General features: G+C 56.9%; 7 protein-coding genes across 7 annotated transcripts; 5 read left to right on the top strand and 2 right to left on the bottom strand.

Annotated features, from left to right (window-relative positions):
• Positions 1–309: 309 nt before the first annotated feature.
• On the top strand, positions 310–1,301 carry BAUCODRAFT_78596 (uncharacterized protein; the record flags this gene model as incomplete). Its single annotated transcript, XM_007682343.1, has 2 exons — positions 310–467; positions 545–1,301. The coding sequence occupies 2 exons, from the start codon at positions 310–312 to the stop codon at positions 1,299–1,301; spliced, it is 915 nt and encodes a 304-aa protein (XP_007680533.1).
• Positions 1,302–1,551: 250 nt separating this feature from the next.
• On the top strand, positions 1,552–3,502 carry BAUCODRAFT_276525 (uncharacterized protein). Its single transcript, XM_007682416.1, has one exon. It carries the CDS (start codon positions 1,642–1,644, stop codon positions 3,271–3,273), a length of 1,632 nt encoding a protein of 543 aa, XP_007680606.1. The 5' UTR covers positions 1,552–1,641; the 3' UTR covers positions 3,274–3,502.
• A 1,246-nt stretch (positions 3,503–4,748) lies between these two features.
• On the bottom strand, positions 4,749–6,976 carry BAUCODRAFT_78129 (uncharacterized protein; the record flags this gene model as incomplete). Its single annotated transcript, XM_007682302.1, has 5 exons — positions 4,749–4,948; positions 5,055–5,493; positions 5,574–6,506; positions 6,564–6,668; positions 6,728–6,976. 5 exons carry the CDS (start codon positions 6,974–6,976, stop codon positions 4,749–4,751), a joined length of 1,926 nt encoding a protein of 641 aa, XP_007680492.1.
• A 3,052-nt stretch (positions 6,977–10,028) lies between these two features.
• Positions 10,029–12,520, top strand: BAUCODRAFT_276576 (uncharacterized protein). Its single transcript, XM_007682415.1, has 3 exons — positions 10,029–10,372; positions 10,428–11,571; positions 11,621–12,520. Exons 1-3 carry the CDS (start codon positions 10,246–10,248, stop codon positions 12,234–12,236), a joined length of 1,887 nt encoding a protein of 628 aa, XP_007680605.1. The 5' UTR covers positions 10,029–10,245; the 3' UTR covers positions 12,237–12,520.
• A 283-nt stretch (positions 12,521–12,803) lies between these two features.
• BAUCODRAFT_27467 (uncharacterized protein) lies at positions 12,804–13,370 on the top strand (the record flags this gene model as incomplete). The annotated part of the gene is made up of 1 exon (XM_007682105.1): positions 12,804–13,370. One exon carries the CDS (start codon positions 12,804–12,806, stop codon positions 13,368–13,370), a length of 567 nt encoding a protein of 188 aa, XP_007680295.1.
• Positions 13,371–13,408: 38 nt separating this feature from the next.
• Positions 13,409–14,647, bottom strand: BAUCODRAFT_276548 (uncharacterized protein). Its single transcript, XM_007682414.1, has one exon. It carries the CDS (start codon positions 14,279–14,281, stop codon positions 13,448–13,450), a length of 834 nt encoding a protein of 277 aa, XP_007680604.1. The 5' UTR covers positions 14,282–14,647; the 3' UTR covers positions 13,409–13,447.
• A 1-nt stretch (position 14,648) lies between these two features.
• Positions 14,649–16,914, top strand: BAUCODRAFT_276579 (uncharacterized protein). Its single transcript, XM_007682413.1, has one exon. It carries the CDS (start codon positions 15,015–15,017, stop codon positions 16,881–16,883), a length of 1,869 nt encoding a protein of 622 aa, XP_007680603.1. The 5' UTR covers positions 14,649–15,014; the 3' UTR covers positions 16,884–16,914.
• Positions 16,915–16,933: the final 19 nt, after the last annotated feature.

Genomic DNA, 16,933 nt, shown 5'->3' with positions numbered 1-16,933 from the left:
CCCATCTCTCAAACGTCATCGGTTGGGTAGAACGGAGAGAGAGTGTGTGATATATACATGTATTGTTCATTATCATCGTTCATTGTCGTCGGCGATGGGTGGCCAGAGCTCTCCAGGGCCTTATTTGCATCTAACCGTAACGGGCTTGAGTGGAGAGGAGTCAGTGCCGAGGTAGTCGATCGGGATGGTGTAGGTCTGGCAATGGTGAGCTGTTCTCGCTGTCGTCTCCTTCATCACGTACACGTACGGCATAACGCAGCCCATCTCATCGTTCGCCTCGTTGGACGTTACAGAACAGAAATCACAACCATGTCCGACCCAGTAGCCGAGCCTGGCGCGCCATCCAGCGGCGTGACCGAGCTCCCCCCGGCGCAGGAGAAGAGCATCGCGACAGAGACGAAGAAGAGAGCACCAACACTCGCCCGCCTCGCAGCAACCCCCGACCGCGTCATCCTGCGTCTGAACAAGTAAGTACAGAAATCGGCTACGCGCCGTCTAATTCCTCCCCCTCCAACTCTCGCCCGCCCACTAACCACCCCTCCAGACTCCTCGCCTCCCCCGGCGGCCTCAGCGCCTTCCTAAGCACCTTCAACTACACCCTCTACCTGCTGGCCTACCTCGAGACGAAGTCCACTCCCCTGCGCATCAGGCTGTATCAGCTCCTCAACCGCACTTCCTCCGTCCCGGCCTTAAACACCGAACCCTCCCACATCGCCGCCCTCGGCAGCTTGTTGAGCAGCACACGCACCACCCTCCGTCTCTTCGGCTTATTCCCCATGTACGCCTGGTTGCGCCAGTTATCGCAGGGACCCAAGCCGGGTCAAGATCAGGTGTTGTATGCGACTGCCGTCACGCAGGCGGTGTTGTATACTACCTTTCAATTTTTGGAGAATGTGGCTGTCTTGACGGACCATAAGATCTTACCTGCTGCTTACACGGCGAGGTGGACTGCTGCGTCGGGGGGGAAGACTGCTAAGATATACCTTTGGAGTTACCGGGCGTGGATGGGTGGGGTGTTGTGTGATTTCGTGAGGTTGTTCCGGGAAGCGCAGTTGGAGCGGGTGAAGCGGAGTCAGCGCGCTCAGAGTCAGGGTGGCAGTGAGGTTAGTGTGAAGGAGGATGAGGAGGTGGATCGGAAGTGGTACGCTCAGATGGTTGTCCCGTTGAGTTGGTTGCCGGTTGCTGCGCAGTTTAGTCTGGAGAGTGGCATTCCGGGGTTCAATCTGGGCATTATGGGGGCTTGTGGTGCGTTGGCCGGGTTGGGGAGGACGGCGGATTTGTGGGCTTCGACGGCTGAGTGAGGCAAGCTGGCGGCTCTCACACATGTCGGACATCTGGTGCTTGGAAGTGCGAAAACTACGCGGAAGGACCGCGCGATGAGGATGACGGTGAAGGAGTGTCGGCAACGTCGATTTGGGAGGGTACCTGGACTTGTGTGGGAGTGATCTATCAGCTCTTGAGTGTTCGCGCCGGGAGCGTTACGATGTTGGTCTGGGACAGCCATATATGTAGTTATTGTAAAGCAAGTCACTTGGTTACGAACACTGTTGGTATCGTGTTGCAATATTCTGATTGTCCCAAGCACAACAACCCTCCCGGCTCTCTCATATCCCCCATCCGACTCGCCATACAAGACGCAGTATGAGTGCCAAGCATCTCCCGGGCGAAGCTTCAGACGACAGCCTGAACGGCGATCGCCCTCTTACCGTCGCTCATCAACACACAACAAGCGTAAACAACCCCCAGCAACAAGAATCGACCGACATGGCCAACTTTTATCTCTCCCCAGCCCCTGCAGATCCGTATGCCAACGCGAACCCATGGCGCGAATCCGTCCTCTCCACCCGCTCCCTCTCCTCCCTCACCGTCGACGCTCTCGGCTCGCCAGGTATACCCACTCGTAGCCGAAGCGGGAGTCTGACCAATAGCAATTACTTCAACCACCCCATGCGCACCATCACCGACACGAACGAAGAAGAAGAAGAGGAAGAGGAGGATGAGGAGGATGAGGAAGGGGAAGAAGACCTCGAAATGAGCGGAACGAGGCGGTCGATGTACCGTCAACTAAGCGCCGTCCCTGAGCAGCAACTCCCCGACAGCGTAGCACAATGCGGCTTATTCAGATTACCGCGAGAGCTGAGGGACAAAATCTACGCCTACTGCCTCACCTCCCCCGCCGGGACAACAATCGACTGGCTCCACAAACCCCCTCCCACCACCACCAACAACAAACTCCCAACCCTGCACCCCCAACTCCTGCGCACCTGCCACGTAATCCACTCCGAAACCGCGCCCCTCCTCCACACCACTAACCCCCTCCTCTTCCACCACCCCTCCGACGCCAACATGTTCGTCCGCGCCTTCGCCAACACCCCGCTCGCCCAAACCCACACCCACACCCTCCACCTCCACATCCGCGCCAGCGACACCAGACTCTGGATGCCGTACCTCACGAGTCGAGCGGACGGGTGTCGGGGTTTGCGGGCGGATTTCCCGCGATTGAGGGAGTTGAGCGTGCGCTTTCGGAGTAACCGGTGGGATCACAGTTTGTCGCCTGATCAGAATTTGCGGAATTGGTCGGAGGATGGGAAACTGGAGGAGCTCGTGGGCGGGTTGAGGCAGGTGTTCTACCCCCCTCCGCCCCCGCCCGCGCGATCGGTCAGTCGTGGCGATGGGGAGGGCGAGACGAGTAAACCGCTTAATGGAATGGATGAAGTGGAGTTCATGCGGTTCGTTGATGCCCGACGGCCGGGGGAGGATATGGCGTTTAAGCGGCAGTTGTTGGAGTTGCACAAGGCGAATGCGCCTATGGCTGTTGTTGGGAGGAGTCGGAGGGGTAGGGGAGGGTTGAAGGGGGCATATGGGGAGGAGGATGATGGGGTCCAGAAGCCGACGGTGGTCAGGGTGGTGTGTGCGTGTCGGGTGCATGCGGCGCATTTTGGGGTCGTGACTGCTGCCGCGACGGGGCGAGATGGCGGCCATGCTGCAATGGCTATAGCACCCGCGGTAAATCCGGCGCATAACCACGCGGGAGGACAAAACCTGCCCCCGCCACCACCACCACCTCCGCCGCACCAGCACCAGCAGCATCACCAACAACCTCCGCCGCCGCCCGCACCGCCAATAGAGCCAAGCTCGACACCAATCCAACTTCAAATCCAGAAATTCATGGATCCAGACTTGGGCTCTGCACGGGTCGCGCGCACGCCGTTTGTGGACAAAGGTGGGGTGTTGGTGGCATTGGAGATTCATTGTTTGGACTCGGGGAGATAGGTATGATGCAGGGGGCGAGGGAGGGGGTGAGTCGTGGAAGGTCTGGGAGAGGGGTGTCTGGAAGTGAAATGGGGTGGTGGAGAGTTTAGCGGGTGATGGGGTGTGCGAGTAGGAATGCAACTGGACGGTATGCTCATCTTGATCTCCGTGGAGCGTGTTATTGTAGAAGTATTCGATATACCCCTGGATGTATGACTCGGCCGCTTGAAGAAGATGATTACGGACCGGAGTTGGGGAAACGGCGGAGAGTACCTTGTCGCCTAGTCTGGTCTGCTGCCATATCCTGCTCGAGAACAGGTGTGTATTTTACGATTCTTGTGGACTTTGCTGCAAGCGCAACGGCACGACCCACGACTCTAGGTATGCCTTGTAGGTGCGTGAGCCTGCAGCGGTGGCACTCTCGATGACGACCCACCAGGGCCGGGCCACGTGTGGGTGAGAGGTAGTGCTACGCGATCATGCAGCCCTTGGCGCACATGTCCCCAACCGAGACTACGCTTTCCCCGGCACGCCTTTCTGTGAAGGGCAGTAGGTATTCATTTCAAGCGGCCGGCAGCTTACGCAACTCCTCGACGGCTCGGTTGGAGAAAGCTGAAATGCATGCCTTTTGGTCTCTTGGTAGACGTTCACAGTACCCGGCTTCGATCTGGTGCGGATTGATAGGCCCAGAGTACAATTGGCTAGCACAAGAATGTTGCCGTTACCGTTGGTTCGCTCAGAACATTAAATTGTCGCGGCTCTGGTCTTGCCTGCCGCTCGAAGAGCAGGCACGAGTCGCGACGGTTTCTGCCCTGCCGACAAGCTGCTGCGGTCTTGTCTGCGCCGACACAGCTTGAGGACGTGTCTAGGGCCTCCCCATTCTTCGACTTGGGCGTGCTGCGGAAGGTGGCCGGCGCGGAATAAGCTGGCATCTTTTGAGGAGAGGCAGTGGATCTCCACTGGTCGCCTCGTCCACGCCAAACACCTACAACCACATTGTCAACACATCACAACCCACAGTACGCGTGAAAGCTTAGGTTGCCCCCTTCTTGTCAAGACGTGCAAAATTACCGGAGGAAACCGTAAGTACATGCAGCCAATGGTATCTACTCAAGCAACAACATTTTCCCCCCATCCCATCTCGCATTCAGTCCGCTCCGCCAAAAATGAACAAAGAGGGCAGGGGATGATGGATAGATTACTTCTCGTGTTGTGTGGGATCGGGGGCCATGACTTCTTCCTCCATCTTCTACCGAGTTGTACTAAGTCGATGCGGCCCCACCGCCAGGCGCTGTGAAACGAACCGCCACACCCGCACCTTGAGCGACCGTACGTACTGGATCTGCCCCCCTCTCTTGCGGGGTCCGGGGAAAGCGGTTCCTCTATCCAAGAAAAAGGGGTGTCGTACGCTGCCCTCACACCAGGCTGTCCTGTTGTCAGAAATCGCAAGCGAGTAGGGCTTCGATCGGATTAAAATGGGATGCCGTCGGCGCCGCTTATCGGAACCGCGCCGAACACCTCCCCATCACCTCGCCCTGACAGACCAACTCGGCGTTGAACTCGGACCCGTCGAGCGTGAGGTAGATGTCGAAGTAGACGCGGTAGAAAGTCCCCTGCGGCGTGTCCATGCGTTCGAAGTCCTTTTCCAGGTTCTTCCGACTCAAATCCGAAGTGAGCGTCACGACTTCCTTGATCCCTACAAGCACACCCCAATCCTGTCAGCAAAAACGGCCTCTCACAACCACACCCCGGACTCAAAGAGCCCTGTTGTTTGTCGGTCGGATGGGGATGAGGTAACTTACGCGGATCCTTAGTGTACTCCGGACAAACATCCTCATCACAAGCATACAGCACATCCTCATACATCAACGTCGCGCCGGGGGCGACCTGGCGGAAAAAGCTCACCTTCACCGGCTCGCCAATCTTCACTCTTTGCCCCTTCTGCACGAAGATCTGGCGGGTATACTTACACCGATCCTTGCCATCCAGACTCGGCACGCGGTACTGTTCCGGGTGATGGCCTTCCTTGAACGGTTGCAGCGTGGCCATGAGGTAGTGCCGACGCGCCACACGCGACGTGATGACGCGTTCGGTAATGCCGGCCGTGACGGCGCCTTTGACGATGGCGGCGACGGAGTCCATGGGGCGGACGACTTTGTTCTGGAATTGCGGCGGGACGTGGAGTTTGATTTGCTGGAAGAGGTATTCCGAGGCGCCGAAGCCGCCGACGACGAGGACGTTCTGGCCAAACACACATTCCCGTTAGCTCGCATATCGCCGCCGTGTGGGGTGTGAATGGGAGTATGGGGGGTTTGACATACCTGCAACAGCCGATTCTGCGCCTGAATGGCGATAATCTGGTTCCTAACCAGCTCCAAAATGCGATTCACCACCGGCTCAAAGCACTGCAGAATCTCCTCGTTCGTGAACGTCATATAACCCTCTTCGATCCCCGCCTCCGGGAACTCGGCCTCAATGCCGACATCCACCGCCCACTTCTGCCCATTATTGCGGAAGTCGGCTTTTATCCGGTTCTCGAAGTCCATAATGCACTTCGCGTACACCTTCCCCGCCGTCTTGGAGCCGTCGGGTAACTTCATTTTCCGGATCTTCGCGCGGAGGATGTTGGAGAAGTTGCGGTTCAGGGCTGTGGAACCGCAGGAGTCGCCCGAACCGGCCGTGCATTCGGCGACGGTGAAGGGGGATTCCTCCTCGACTTCGTAGGCGATCAGGTCGACGGTGCCGCCGCCGCAGTCGACGATCAGGACGGCGTCGTGGACTTTGAGGTTCAGCAGGCCCGTTTTGGAGCAGAACATGGCGGCGGCTTCGGGCTCGGTGATGAGGGTTAGGCGGTTGTCGTTTTCGTCGCGCAGGAAGCCGGCTTGGATGGCGGCGGCGCGGGTGGCGGCTTTGCCAGCGTCGTTCCAGATGGCGGGGACGGTGAGGAAGTAGCGGATGTTGCGCTCTTCACGGTTGAAGACTTCCCCCAATGTCTTTTGCAGCTGGTTGCGCATGGCTTGGCGCAGTTTGAAGAGGTAGTCGGCGGCGACGTCGATTTCGGACTTTCCCGGGGGGAGTGGCGGGAGGTTGATGGGATCTATGTAGGTGTTTCCGCTCATCATTAGCTGCAGCTTGAACCATTCCACTTTCTGTACGCCAGGCTTGGGGTAGCCGGTAGGCGCAAGCGCTTCCGCGATGTCGGGACCCCAGCCAACGACTTGCTGATGCTGGTCGTAATACAAGACGGTGGGGATCTAAAAGTAACACTGTCAGTCGGAGCGTATCCCGCATCTATATTAGTTTATGCAAACCTTTTGCTTCGTCTGCGTGCCCGCGCCAGGCCATTCCACAATGATATCCTCCTTCGCCTCAGTATTGGTCGCAAACGCAAAAGCGACACCGGAGAAAGTCGTGCCCTGCAAAAGTCATCAGCATTTCTACTCCACCCATCTCACCTCAATGGGTATTTACATACAAAGTCAATGCCCACAATCAACTGCGCCTTACTCCGGTTACTCCCCTCCACCTCAGCGAGCCGTTGCTGCTGCTGCGCATACGGTGGGTGCGCGCCCACCTGCGGCGCGCCATATCCGTACGCCTGCGGCTGCATCGGGTTACCGTACCCCGGCGGCGGCTGCTGCTGCTGCTGCTGCTGGTACATCTGTTGCTGGTGCACCGGGGCGTAGGCGTGGCCGGCGCCGGTGTTGATGGGTGGGGGCGGCATGGGACTGCGGGGGCGGCCGGGGTTGGGATGTTGCGGTGCGCCGAGGTTGTTGGCGGTGTTGGCGTATTGGTATGAAGGGGGGCGGCCGAGGGGCTGCTGAGCCATTGGCAGGGAGGAGGCGGAGGCGGAAGGGTTCAGCGGGGGCGGGACGATGTGCTGTTGTTGGGGCTGCGGGGTGGAGGCGGGCGAGGAGGTGGCGGTGGTGGTGGATGTGGCGGAGGTGCTGACGGTGCCGTTTGTGCTCGCCGCGGCGTTGCTGGTGGGCGGGGAGAGGGTGGTGGTCGAGGTGTTGGCGTTGCTGTGCGGGGCGGAGGTGGTGCTATTGTTGGCGGTGGTCTGGGAGGAGGCTACGCTGGTGTTGCTGCTGCTGCGGCGCGTCGAACCCACGAGCTTGCGGAAGCGCTGATTCATAGAAGACATCCACACATGGGGGGCCCCCAGAAGTGTTGGATTGGGTGGGAGAGGTGGTGTGGTGTGGGTGTGGCTCGGGGGGCAGGACGGACGGTGAGAGGCATGCAGCGGCTGAAGTGGATTGGCTGCGGTGATCCTCCACACTGCCTGGGCTGGAGGGCCGTGTGTGTGAGGGTACGAACGACAGACGAGAGAGTGGCAGAAGGTGGTGCAGGGCGGTAAGGCGATCCGATGTCAGCCCTTGGCTCAGCCTCAGATGGGTGGTGAGATGGTGAATGGTAAGTGGTGAGTGAGGGATGAGTGTCCGGGCCAGGGCCAGGGTCAGGAGCGAGCGAACCTTTTTTCCACGCCTGCTTTAGCCACTCGCCGCTTTTCAATAGTCCGGCACTTCCATTCAATATTCCCTCCATTTCAATCATACGGTTGGATCATCATGCACGCCCGTTTAATCAATATCTCCTGATCTCAATCGATTACGATGGATTATCATTACTGGGGAGAACATGCTGCCTACATCGCATCTACCGCTGAAGCATAACCCCAAACCACAGCCCGAGATGGGAATGGGAATGGGAATGGAGAGATGGAAACCAGGCAGTGCTTGCTGATGGGCCCGACCTGCTCGTGGATCGAATTCCCCCCCCCGAATGCAGCGTCCAGGCGTGGAGCAGCTGAGCGCCCCATCGCGCCACCAATCACAGCGTCAAAACCCGGGCATTGCACCTCTTGGCACCTGAGGCGTCCTCTACTCTCACTTCTCTACCCATCCGCAAGCGTGCTAGCAACCCCACTCTAACGCCCGTTGCGGTGTGGCGGTGACATGCAGGCAGGCATACATGTACATGTAACGAGTATTCGGGCATTGGCCGTATGCGTATACACGTTTCCCCATTCTTGTAAACTCTCTCATGGTTTACACCGGTATGCGACACCGGCTTACACAGTAATTGATGCCAGCTGGAAATCTTTATCACCTCCGTTTAGTCGACGGCAATGCATGTACCGGCAGCGCCACTACCTCACTCTTGCACCCAGATGCACTGCCCGACGCCGACACGAGAAGTGCGTCGAAGGATGCATGCAGATAGATCTGGGCCTTGGCTGTACTTCTTCCACCACCACCTCCACCACAGTAATATCCCCAACCTTTCCTCAGACGTTTCTCCCCTTTAACAGTGCGCAAAGTGGTCTTGCCGTACATGTACTCGAAAAACGGCTGCAACGCCTCTTAACGCTCGAGGGGTGCAGATGAGCTGGTAATCTGTCCTCGACGGCTGAGCTACCAGCAAGCGCTCATACAGCTGCAATCATTTCTCCTACCGTCGTTGTCTCTCAACTACAGTACATGCACTCCTTACCGGAATCCAAGAACGGTTAACGGGGACGCTTTTACACCCAATTGCCCTAACGCAGCGCGAAAACGCTCCTAACATATAACCTCTGTCCTCAAATCGTCCGGCCATCTCGGCCGATCGACACCGTTCCCCCTACTGCCCACATTGTGATTATACCCCAACAAAAAAACATGATCGGCAGACTACGCAATAGGTATGAGCTGTATGAAATGCAAGCCCAACTGCCTTCGGATTTCTCTGCTGGAAGCACGTCGGGCTTTCAATTAGCGCAGTGTCCCAAGCATGGCAAGGATGGTATACGCCGCAGCATAGTCGTGTCAGGATACCCGGTCGACCGCGGCGTCCCCATCCGTAGGTTCCATATTTCAATAGGATACGTACATGCCGGCGGAGCTGCCGAGCCGCTGAGAATAATCGTTCAGGGCGGGCCGAATCGATGTGGAGGAGTTGTCGGCTTGACTTGCGCAGCAGATAAGGTAAGGTAAGGTAAGGCAGGGTTAGGCGGACAAGCTCACGGCAAGCCCGGAACACTACCACCCCTGTTCGGGGGTACGTTTCCGGGGCAGCGCGTCGCAGCACACCCGGCGACCCGAAGGTACCGGTTCAATAACCGCTGTAGAGGGAAGGAAGGGTGTGACAGCTTCGTCATTGCCCATGGCCCGTCCAGATCCGGGGGACACGCCGCCGGAAACCCCGACCTCAACCATGGAGCTGGGAATCAAAGCCGTTGGAATCGAATTCTTAGCCCAGGATCTTGGTCCAGGAAGAGGTGTGCTTGAGGACTAGTGAGGCGTGATCGACATTGATGGTGATTTTGGGATATAGGGACGCTGTAGCTGCGGGATCGCAGGACGTTGGGTGGTGATGCTTCCGAGGCTCTTAGGGCCGGGGTGTCAGTCGGCGAAGCGCCACGGCATTGGGCGGCTGGGGTTGGCGGTGCCGGTGAAGGTGGCGAGGCGGCTTGTTGACTGGATATCGTTGGGTGGGTGTTGGAAGAGTGGGTTGTGGGGGATCTTGTTGGTCAAGAGCTGCTCGGCTTCGGGGGAATGTCGTATTGTTCGCCGATAGGACCCATGTTCGGGAATGTGAGTTGAACGCGGCGGTGTGCTAGATGCGTTCTCGCACAATGTCGGGAGAGTTGGTAACGGGTTGTCCTTGACATAGATCAGAACGAGGAAGGGTGTCGAGGTTGTTGTTCTTGAGTTGACTTGCTATCCGGTTCACAGAGCTTGCAGTGACTCAGGACATCCAATACACAAACCCGGTGCTATCCACGAGCAGCACCCTTGCATGGTTGTTCTTGGATTTCTCCATCCATCTGTCGGGTCGACGATGCAGCCAGCCCCGCAAATACCAGCACGATACCCGAGGGACCGTCAGAGCACCTTTGTCGCTTGCGGGCAATGGCAATATGGCGCGACAAAAGTTGAGTTCGGCATTGCAATGTAGGCCAGGATAAGTTCTGGCGTCTTTTATTGCAGGTAGAAGCGTACTTTGGCCAGAATGGGCTCCATTCAACGCCCCGTCCGAATCGCCAACTGTAGCGGTGCTGTCCCTGACCCTGGCGATCATATGCTGAACCAAGCGAAATATGGACAAGTGGATGTCATAACGGGAGACTATCTGGCAGGTGAGCAGACTAATACATGCCAGTTGCGACCGACCTGGCTAATACGCTTGCAAAGAGATCAATCTCGGCAACGACGCAGAAGCTTACGCCAAAGGCGGACATCCCGGGTGGATTCCAACGGCATGGGATGGTATCCAGAAGACCGTCGACATAGCAAACGAGAAGCGGATCAAGATCGTCATCAACGGCGGCGGGCTGAACCCGAAAGGCCTGGCCGAAAAAACGCACGAGCTTGTGCAATCCAAAGGCCTGAAGCTGACGGTAGCCTACGTCCACGGCGACGATTCTATGCACAAGATCCACGATCTCCTGGCCAAGGATGAAGCTCTTCCTCATCTCGACAAGGCCAACTCGAACGTCCAGCTTGCGAAGGATACCAAGGAATTCATCGGCCATCCCAGTGAGATGCCGATTGTGAGCGCTAATGCTTATCTTGGCATGCGGGCGATTAAGCGTGGCCTGGATGAAGGCGCTGATATCATTATCTGTGGTCGTGTTGCCGATGCCAGTCCGGTCATTGGCGCGGCAGCGTGGTGGCATCGATGGCGGGAGACGGACTATGATGCCCTCGCTGGTGCGCTGATTGCAGGCCACTTGGTTGAATGCTCGACGTACATTACCGGCGCGAACTTTGCGGGCTTCTTCAAGCATGACATCTCTGAGCTGTTAAGCCTAGGTTTGCCGATCGTTGAGATTGAGGCGAGCGGCGACTGTGTCGTGACGAAGCACGATGCATTGAACGGCTTCGTCAACGCGGACACTGTGAAGTGTCAGCTTCTCTACGAGCTTCAGGGGAGTATATACTTGAACAGCGATGTCAAGGCCGACATCACCCACGTCCGCGTTGAGGACGAAGCCAAAGACCGCGTGCGTGTGTCAGGCACGATCGGTGCTCCGCCGCCGGCGACGACCAAGCTTGCGGTCTTCTACAAGGGCGGATGGCAATGTGAGATGGTGGTGAATGCGACTGGCTATGCGACCCAGAAAAAGTTCCAACTGCTAGAAGCGCAATTGCGCGGAAAGTTGAAGGATTGGGGTGTTCTCGACAAGCTGGATATCGTAGACTTTCAATGGGTGGGCCGGCCGGAGGCCAATCCTACCTGTCAGCTCGCCTCCACCACGTACCTACGAATATTCGCACAATCACGGGACCGAGACGCCATTGCAAAGGTCCTGCCGGCACTCGGTTACAATACAATGTGGGTGGCATCCTATGCGTTAGAAGTGGTCGCACTAACTCCTCAATAGGCAACACTTTGCAGGCTTCCATTCGTCCCTCGACTACCGGACTGCAGCGCCTCGACCGTTCCTAGGTTTCTACCCGGCTGTCATTGACCAAAGCGGGCTGGAAGAGAGCATCAACCTCATAGATCAGACGTCTGGGAAAGTACGCAAGATCGTGGTGGGACCGCCGAAGAAGACCGAGCCGATCCAAGACCGAGAAGACTACGAGCCCACAGATCCGGTTGACCTTCGCACATTCGGCGAGACGATCATGGCACCGCTTGGAGACATCGCGCTTGGTCGTTCCGGTGACAAGGGCGCCAACGTTAACTGCGGTCTTTACGTCCATAGCGACGAAGAATGGGACTGGCTACGTTCCTTAATGACGAAAGCGCAGATGCGCAAGATGATGGGGTCTGACTGGCAAGAGTGGTACCACCTTGAGCGCTGCGAGTTCCCGGACATTAAAGCCGTCCATTTTGTCGTCTATGGTCCTCTGGGGAGAGGCGTGAGCAGCTCGAAGATACTGGACGCTCTTGGCAAAGGCTTCTGTGAGTGGATCCGAGCTGTACATGTGCCAATACCCAAGAGATTCCTTGGACAGAAAGGAGATGTAGCGAAGTACCACGCCCGTATGTGAGGAGGTGGGACGTGACACTTAAAGCATGTTTTCCTCTGAGGGTGGTCCAGACGGTCTCTGGGGTGTGGCGCCGCAAGCGGAGATAGGAGGAGGCTCTCGTGTTTGCGCCATCAAATCTTGTAGACTTTCGCAAGAAACCTGCTCTGCAGATCTCGGTATTACACAAGCAGAAGTTGCTCGCATCAAAAGGAGGACGGGAACTCAGGCAAATCTCTCATGCAAAAGGTTCCATTTCTGGATCTCTCCAGACGGAAAAGCGCAGGGCTGGTGAGATCAAGTAAGACATGGTCTGTGCTTATATCCAGTCACCCAATAACGGACAGGCCTTGGGGGGCCGAGCACCACCACCCAGCCTCTCCCGAATGCGTACAATCAACGCGTCGGGTCGTCGCGATGGTCAAAGAGCGAGGCCGAGATGGTTATTGATAAGGATCGCTGGTATCGTCCCACTGTCCCACTTTCGTCCTCCCTTCCGACCCAATTCTCTGCTCTGCGTGTTCTGAAGCTTCCTGTTCTGATCTCACTCACATTCATTTTACCATTCGCTCTTTTGCACCGCAAGACACCATGACCGGCCTTCATCCACTCATGTATGACCACACCTACACGGTCCCGCAAACGCGGAGGCACTACTTCACCATGTACACTCCGCGCGCCCAAACAGCTTTCCGCTTCCAGCAGTTCTTCTTCGAGCAGAAGGCCAAGCTCTCCAACCTCCTCAATACCGTCGGCCAGGACGCGAAGGCCGCACCATTCCCAATCTGCATGGACTACCCAGAGCTCACCTCAGCCATCACCCAGTTGCTATGCGACGCTCAAGCCGCTTGCGGACTCACCTATGACCAGATTCAGCAAGCCGGCATTGAGACGGGTCCTTTCGCAGAAAAGGTCGAGTTCGCTGAGAACGTCGCCGCAGACATCCGCATGCGTGCGATGAGCGTCGTCAAGCCCGCCACTGTCCTTCGAAAGAGGGGCAGAAGGGTTGATGAGGAGGAGGAGGCCTCGGTTTCGTTCGCTAAGCGCAGCAGAAATGCCGCAGCTGATTACGACATGGTCATCGAGCCGAACCAGTGCGCACCCTACGCCGACCCCCTCCTCCTGACTGCCATGTGGACGCAGCCGATGTGTCTGTGATCGGCATATCCACGATATCAATCCGATTTGGAGGCGGCTTCCACGGCTTCCCGCTCCGCTAGGCGACCGCTCTAATGCTATCGGACTTCGACGTGTCGCCAGATAGAAACATGGTCTTTGCCTTGGCCGATCGCATGCGTCCGTTCGGCCATCCATCGATCTACTCGGACCAAAGCGTCGGTCGCCTTGTCGTCGCTTTTATCCTCGCTGACATTGCCGCTCTGGTCGTATGACACTTCCCGTCCTGGATGATGAAGAAGCTGCTCGTACAGTTCACGCTGAACACCATGCGGTGGACCTCCCGTACTCAGCGCCTTGCCCAGAGGAAACTCGAGGCATACAAGGTGTCCTTCGGGTGATAAGAGCTCAGACATACGCTTGGCCCAGCGCGGCCGCATGTCGAGAGGCAGCGCGCAGAGGAAGGTGTAATCATAGATCAGGTCAAACGAACCACCACCCGTCTCAGAGAGGAAGCCGTCGGCAAAGAAGTCGGCTTTGACGAACTTAGAGGAGCCCCGGCCGACATCACCATCACGCACTGGATATGTCGTTACCAGGCTCGGGTCATTGACGAGCTGGTTCGCCTTCTCGAGTGCGGTCTCCGACACATCTAGTCCGTACGCATCATATCCGTACGATGCCAGCAGAAGAACGTCGTACCCACGCCCGCAACCCGGCACGAAAGCGCGCTTGCGAGATTTCTGCTGAGACTGTTCGCCATTCTGCATCAGCGCCCCACCAAGGATATCTCCCTTCTGATTCAATGTATCAACAAGCGCTGGGCTTGGTTTATCACGATCCCACGGGGTGAAGCTCTTCTTCCACAGGTCATCCCACCCTTTAGCGTGCTGCTCGAATGGCTTATCGAGGAAGTGTTCGCGGAGTTGGGCGCGCTCCGGGTTTTCGCTCATTCTCTGTATTTATGAGATCTCGTGATTTGTTGGTCTTGATGGGCTGTATGATGCGAATTTATTGCAATGTTCGAAGGAAGAACAGATTATGTGTATGTTATGCTCGGCTGATGATACGAGAGAAGAGAATAGTATGATCGATAACCAAAGCGGTCAGAATGGCCGCGCATGTTGCTTTACCGCCGAAATCTTCGCCGCTACTTCCACTATTGTACATTCATATCTCTTATATCATTACACAAACCTCTGTACGGGCCACTGGCGCCTGCGATTTCGAAACTGGACACATTCCACAGCAGCGGCTGTGTGAGACCTCGTTACGGCACGCCTCAATTCATCTGCCCCTCACATGATGCGGCAAACCTCACCAAAGCCGAGATCGCTCGGCCTGTGCGGCACATCTCTGCCCGCCATCACGGCCAAGATTGACAATGCCTCGACAAGCTACACGGTAAACTCGGCATGGGCTTGCAGACATCGTACTCAAGCTGGAGAAGCCTTGGCCGGCTAGTGGCAGTCAAGGTAAGGTAGGCTAGCATGTCCTCACCCCCAAAGCGTCCCTATGTGTCTTTCTGTCCCTCTTGGTGCAAGCTTGTAGTACATCGTGCAGCAGCTCGACCGAGGTAAAGCATTGAGCCTAGGCAATGGAAAGGACGAACTTCATGGCGACGAGTCTGCAATGAGGAAGCCTGAATGGATGATACGCGAACGTTGATACTGGAAGCAAACCAAGATGAGCCAAGACGACCGCGACATCGAGAAAGGCGATCCTGGAAAGGAGTTCGAGCCAATCGAGCCGACTACATCCAGCGAGACGACGTTAGCGACACCGGCCGAGCCTTACGAGGCGCTCTCGAAAGAACCCGATGTTACCGCCGTAGGTGCACCATGTTCGAACAGCGAAGATGTAATTGAGGTCTTTAGAGGGAGGCGACACCCGTCACGTGAATCGCATGCTTCACGGTCGTCCGGTAATTCACAGCAGACAGACGACGATGATGAAGCACACGACCACCAGGTCCCAACCCACCGGACCCGAAGTCGAGCACAGTCATCAACACGATCCGTGAAGCGCGAAGCCGTCAAAGTGCCCGTGTCGGAACGAAGAGGTCTGTTTGCCCGACTTTGCATTTTCGCGGAAGTGATCGAGCCTTACGACTACAGTCGAGGCAAGAAATGGTTCATCACCTTCATCATTGCGTGCGCTGGTGCTGCGGCACCGATGGGCTCCTCACTCATCCTACCCGCGCTGCAGGATATTGAGCGGACCTTCAAGGTTGACGCCACCGTGGTCAATCTCAGCGTGGCGCTGTACATGCTGTCTATGAGCATCTTTCCGCTGTGGTGGAGCAGCTTCAGTGAGACGCTGGGCCGGAGAACGATCTACATCGTCTCGTTCGCGCTTTTTGTCGTCTTCAACGCCCTAGCGGCAGTCAGCCCAAACATTGCCATGTTCATCGTCATGCGTTGCTTGTCCGGTGGTGCTGCAGCTTCGGTGCAGGCTGTCGGCGCTGGGACGGTCGCTGACGTGTGGGAAGTGAAGGAACGTGGCCGTGCGATGGGCATATTCTACCTGGGCCCCTTGTGTGGACCCCTTATATCACCAATTATGGGTGGTGCGCTTTCACAGTCCTTGGGATGGCGATCGACGCAATGGTTCTTGGCCATCTTCGGTGCGCTTCTTTGCGCCTTCATTCTGTTCGCACTGCCGGAGACGCTACGAAGAAAGAAGCAGTTCGCCGCCGCCGCCGTCCAGGAAGTGGAAGCCGTAGTCGAGACGGACGAGGAGAAGTCCGGGTCGGGCAGGCCCCAGCTGACGCGGACGTCTACCAGACAATCGGTCCAAGTCCAGACGCGCAAGTACTGGGTCATGGCACGACGAGCGTTCGTCGACCCGTTACGGATCATCCTTTACCTACAATTCCCAGCCGTGGCTGTATCCGTCTACTACGCCACCGTCACGTTTGCATCCCTGTACGTCCTCAACATATCGATCCAGCAGACATTCTCGAGTGCGCCGTACAATTACAGCTCAACTATAGTCGGCCTGCTCTACCTCCCGAACTCGGCCGGCTATGTTTTCGCCTCCATCTTCGGAGGCAGATGGGTCGATGCCATCATGCACCGGGAAGCGAAGAAGGCCGGTCGCTACGACGAGAACGGCAAGCTCAAGTTCAGGCCGGAAGACCGCATGAAGGAAAACGCCTGGTTTGGCGCCATACTCTGGCCCGCCGCCATCATCACGTACGGCTGGACCGCGGAGTTCGGAGAAAGCATTGCTGCTCCCATGGTAGCCAACTTCTTCTTTGGCATAGGGAGCATGCTGATCTTCGCCCTGGCGACGACGATGCTTACAGAATTTATGCCGCGGAAAGCGAGCAATGGTGTAGCCTTGAACAACTTCGTACGCAACATTTTCAGCTGCGTGGGGACCATTATAGCGAGCCCATTGATCAACGCAATCGGCAATGGGTGGCTATTTACGATCATTGGCATCGTAGCGCTAATATCAGGCATCGCGACGATATGGGCGATGAAGACGTACGCTGATAGGTGGCGAGTGGGCATGGATGCGCGTATGGAAAAGGCAATGGGTGAATAGCATTTTCCAGAATACACCGCTTCAACAATCTTGCTACATAGCCGACCTCG

This window comes from Baudoinia panamericana (assembly GCF_000338955.1).
Source record: "Baudoinia panamericana UAMH 10762 unplaced genomic scaffold BAUCOscaffold_13, whole genome shotgun sequence".
NCBI lineage: Eukaryota > Fungi > Ascomycota > Dothideomycetes > Mycosphaerellales > Teratosphaeriaceae > Baudoinia > Baudoinia panamericana.
Note: the sequence above shows the minus strand (reverse complement) of the source record. Positions and strands in the feature narration are given on the sequence as shown.

Bases quoted from the DNA above. Each gene is read 5' to 3' on its own strand.
- BAUCODRAFT_276525 (XM_007682416.1), top strand. From the start codon at position 1,642: ATGAGTGCCAAGCATCTCCCGGGCGAAGCTTCAGACGACAGCCTGAAC.
- BAUCODRAFT_276576 (XM_007682415.1), top strand. From the start codon at position 10,246: ATGGGCTCCATTCAACGCCCCGTCCGAATCGCCAACTGTAGCGGTGCT. The intron at 10,373-10,427 runs GTGAGCAGACTA...ACGCTTGCAAAG, and splicing joins AACGGGAGACTATCTGGCAG to AGATCAATCTCGGCAACGAC. The intron at 11,572-11,620 runs GTGGGTGGCATC...ACTCCTCAATAG, and splicing joins GCACTCGGTTACAATACAAT to GCAACACTTTGCAGGCTTCC.
- BAUCODRAFT_276548 (XM_007682414.1), bottom strand. From the start codon at position 14,281: ATGAGCGAAAACCCGGAGCGCGCCCAACTCCGCGAACACTTCCTCGAT.
- BAUCODRAFT_276579 (XM_007682413.1), top strand. From the start codon at position 15,015: ATGAGCCAAGACGACCGCGACATCGAGAAAGGCGATCCTGGAAAGGAG.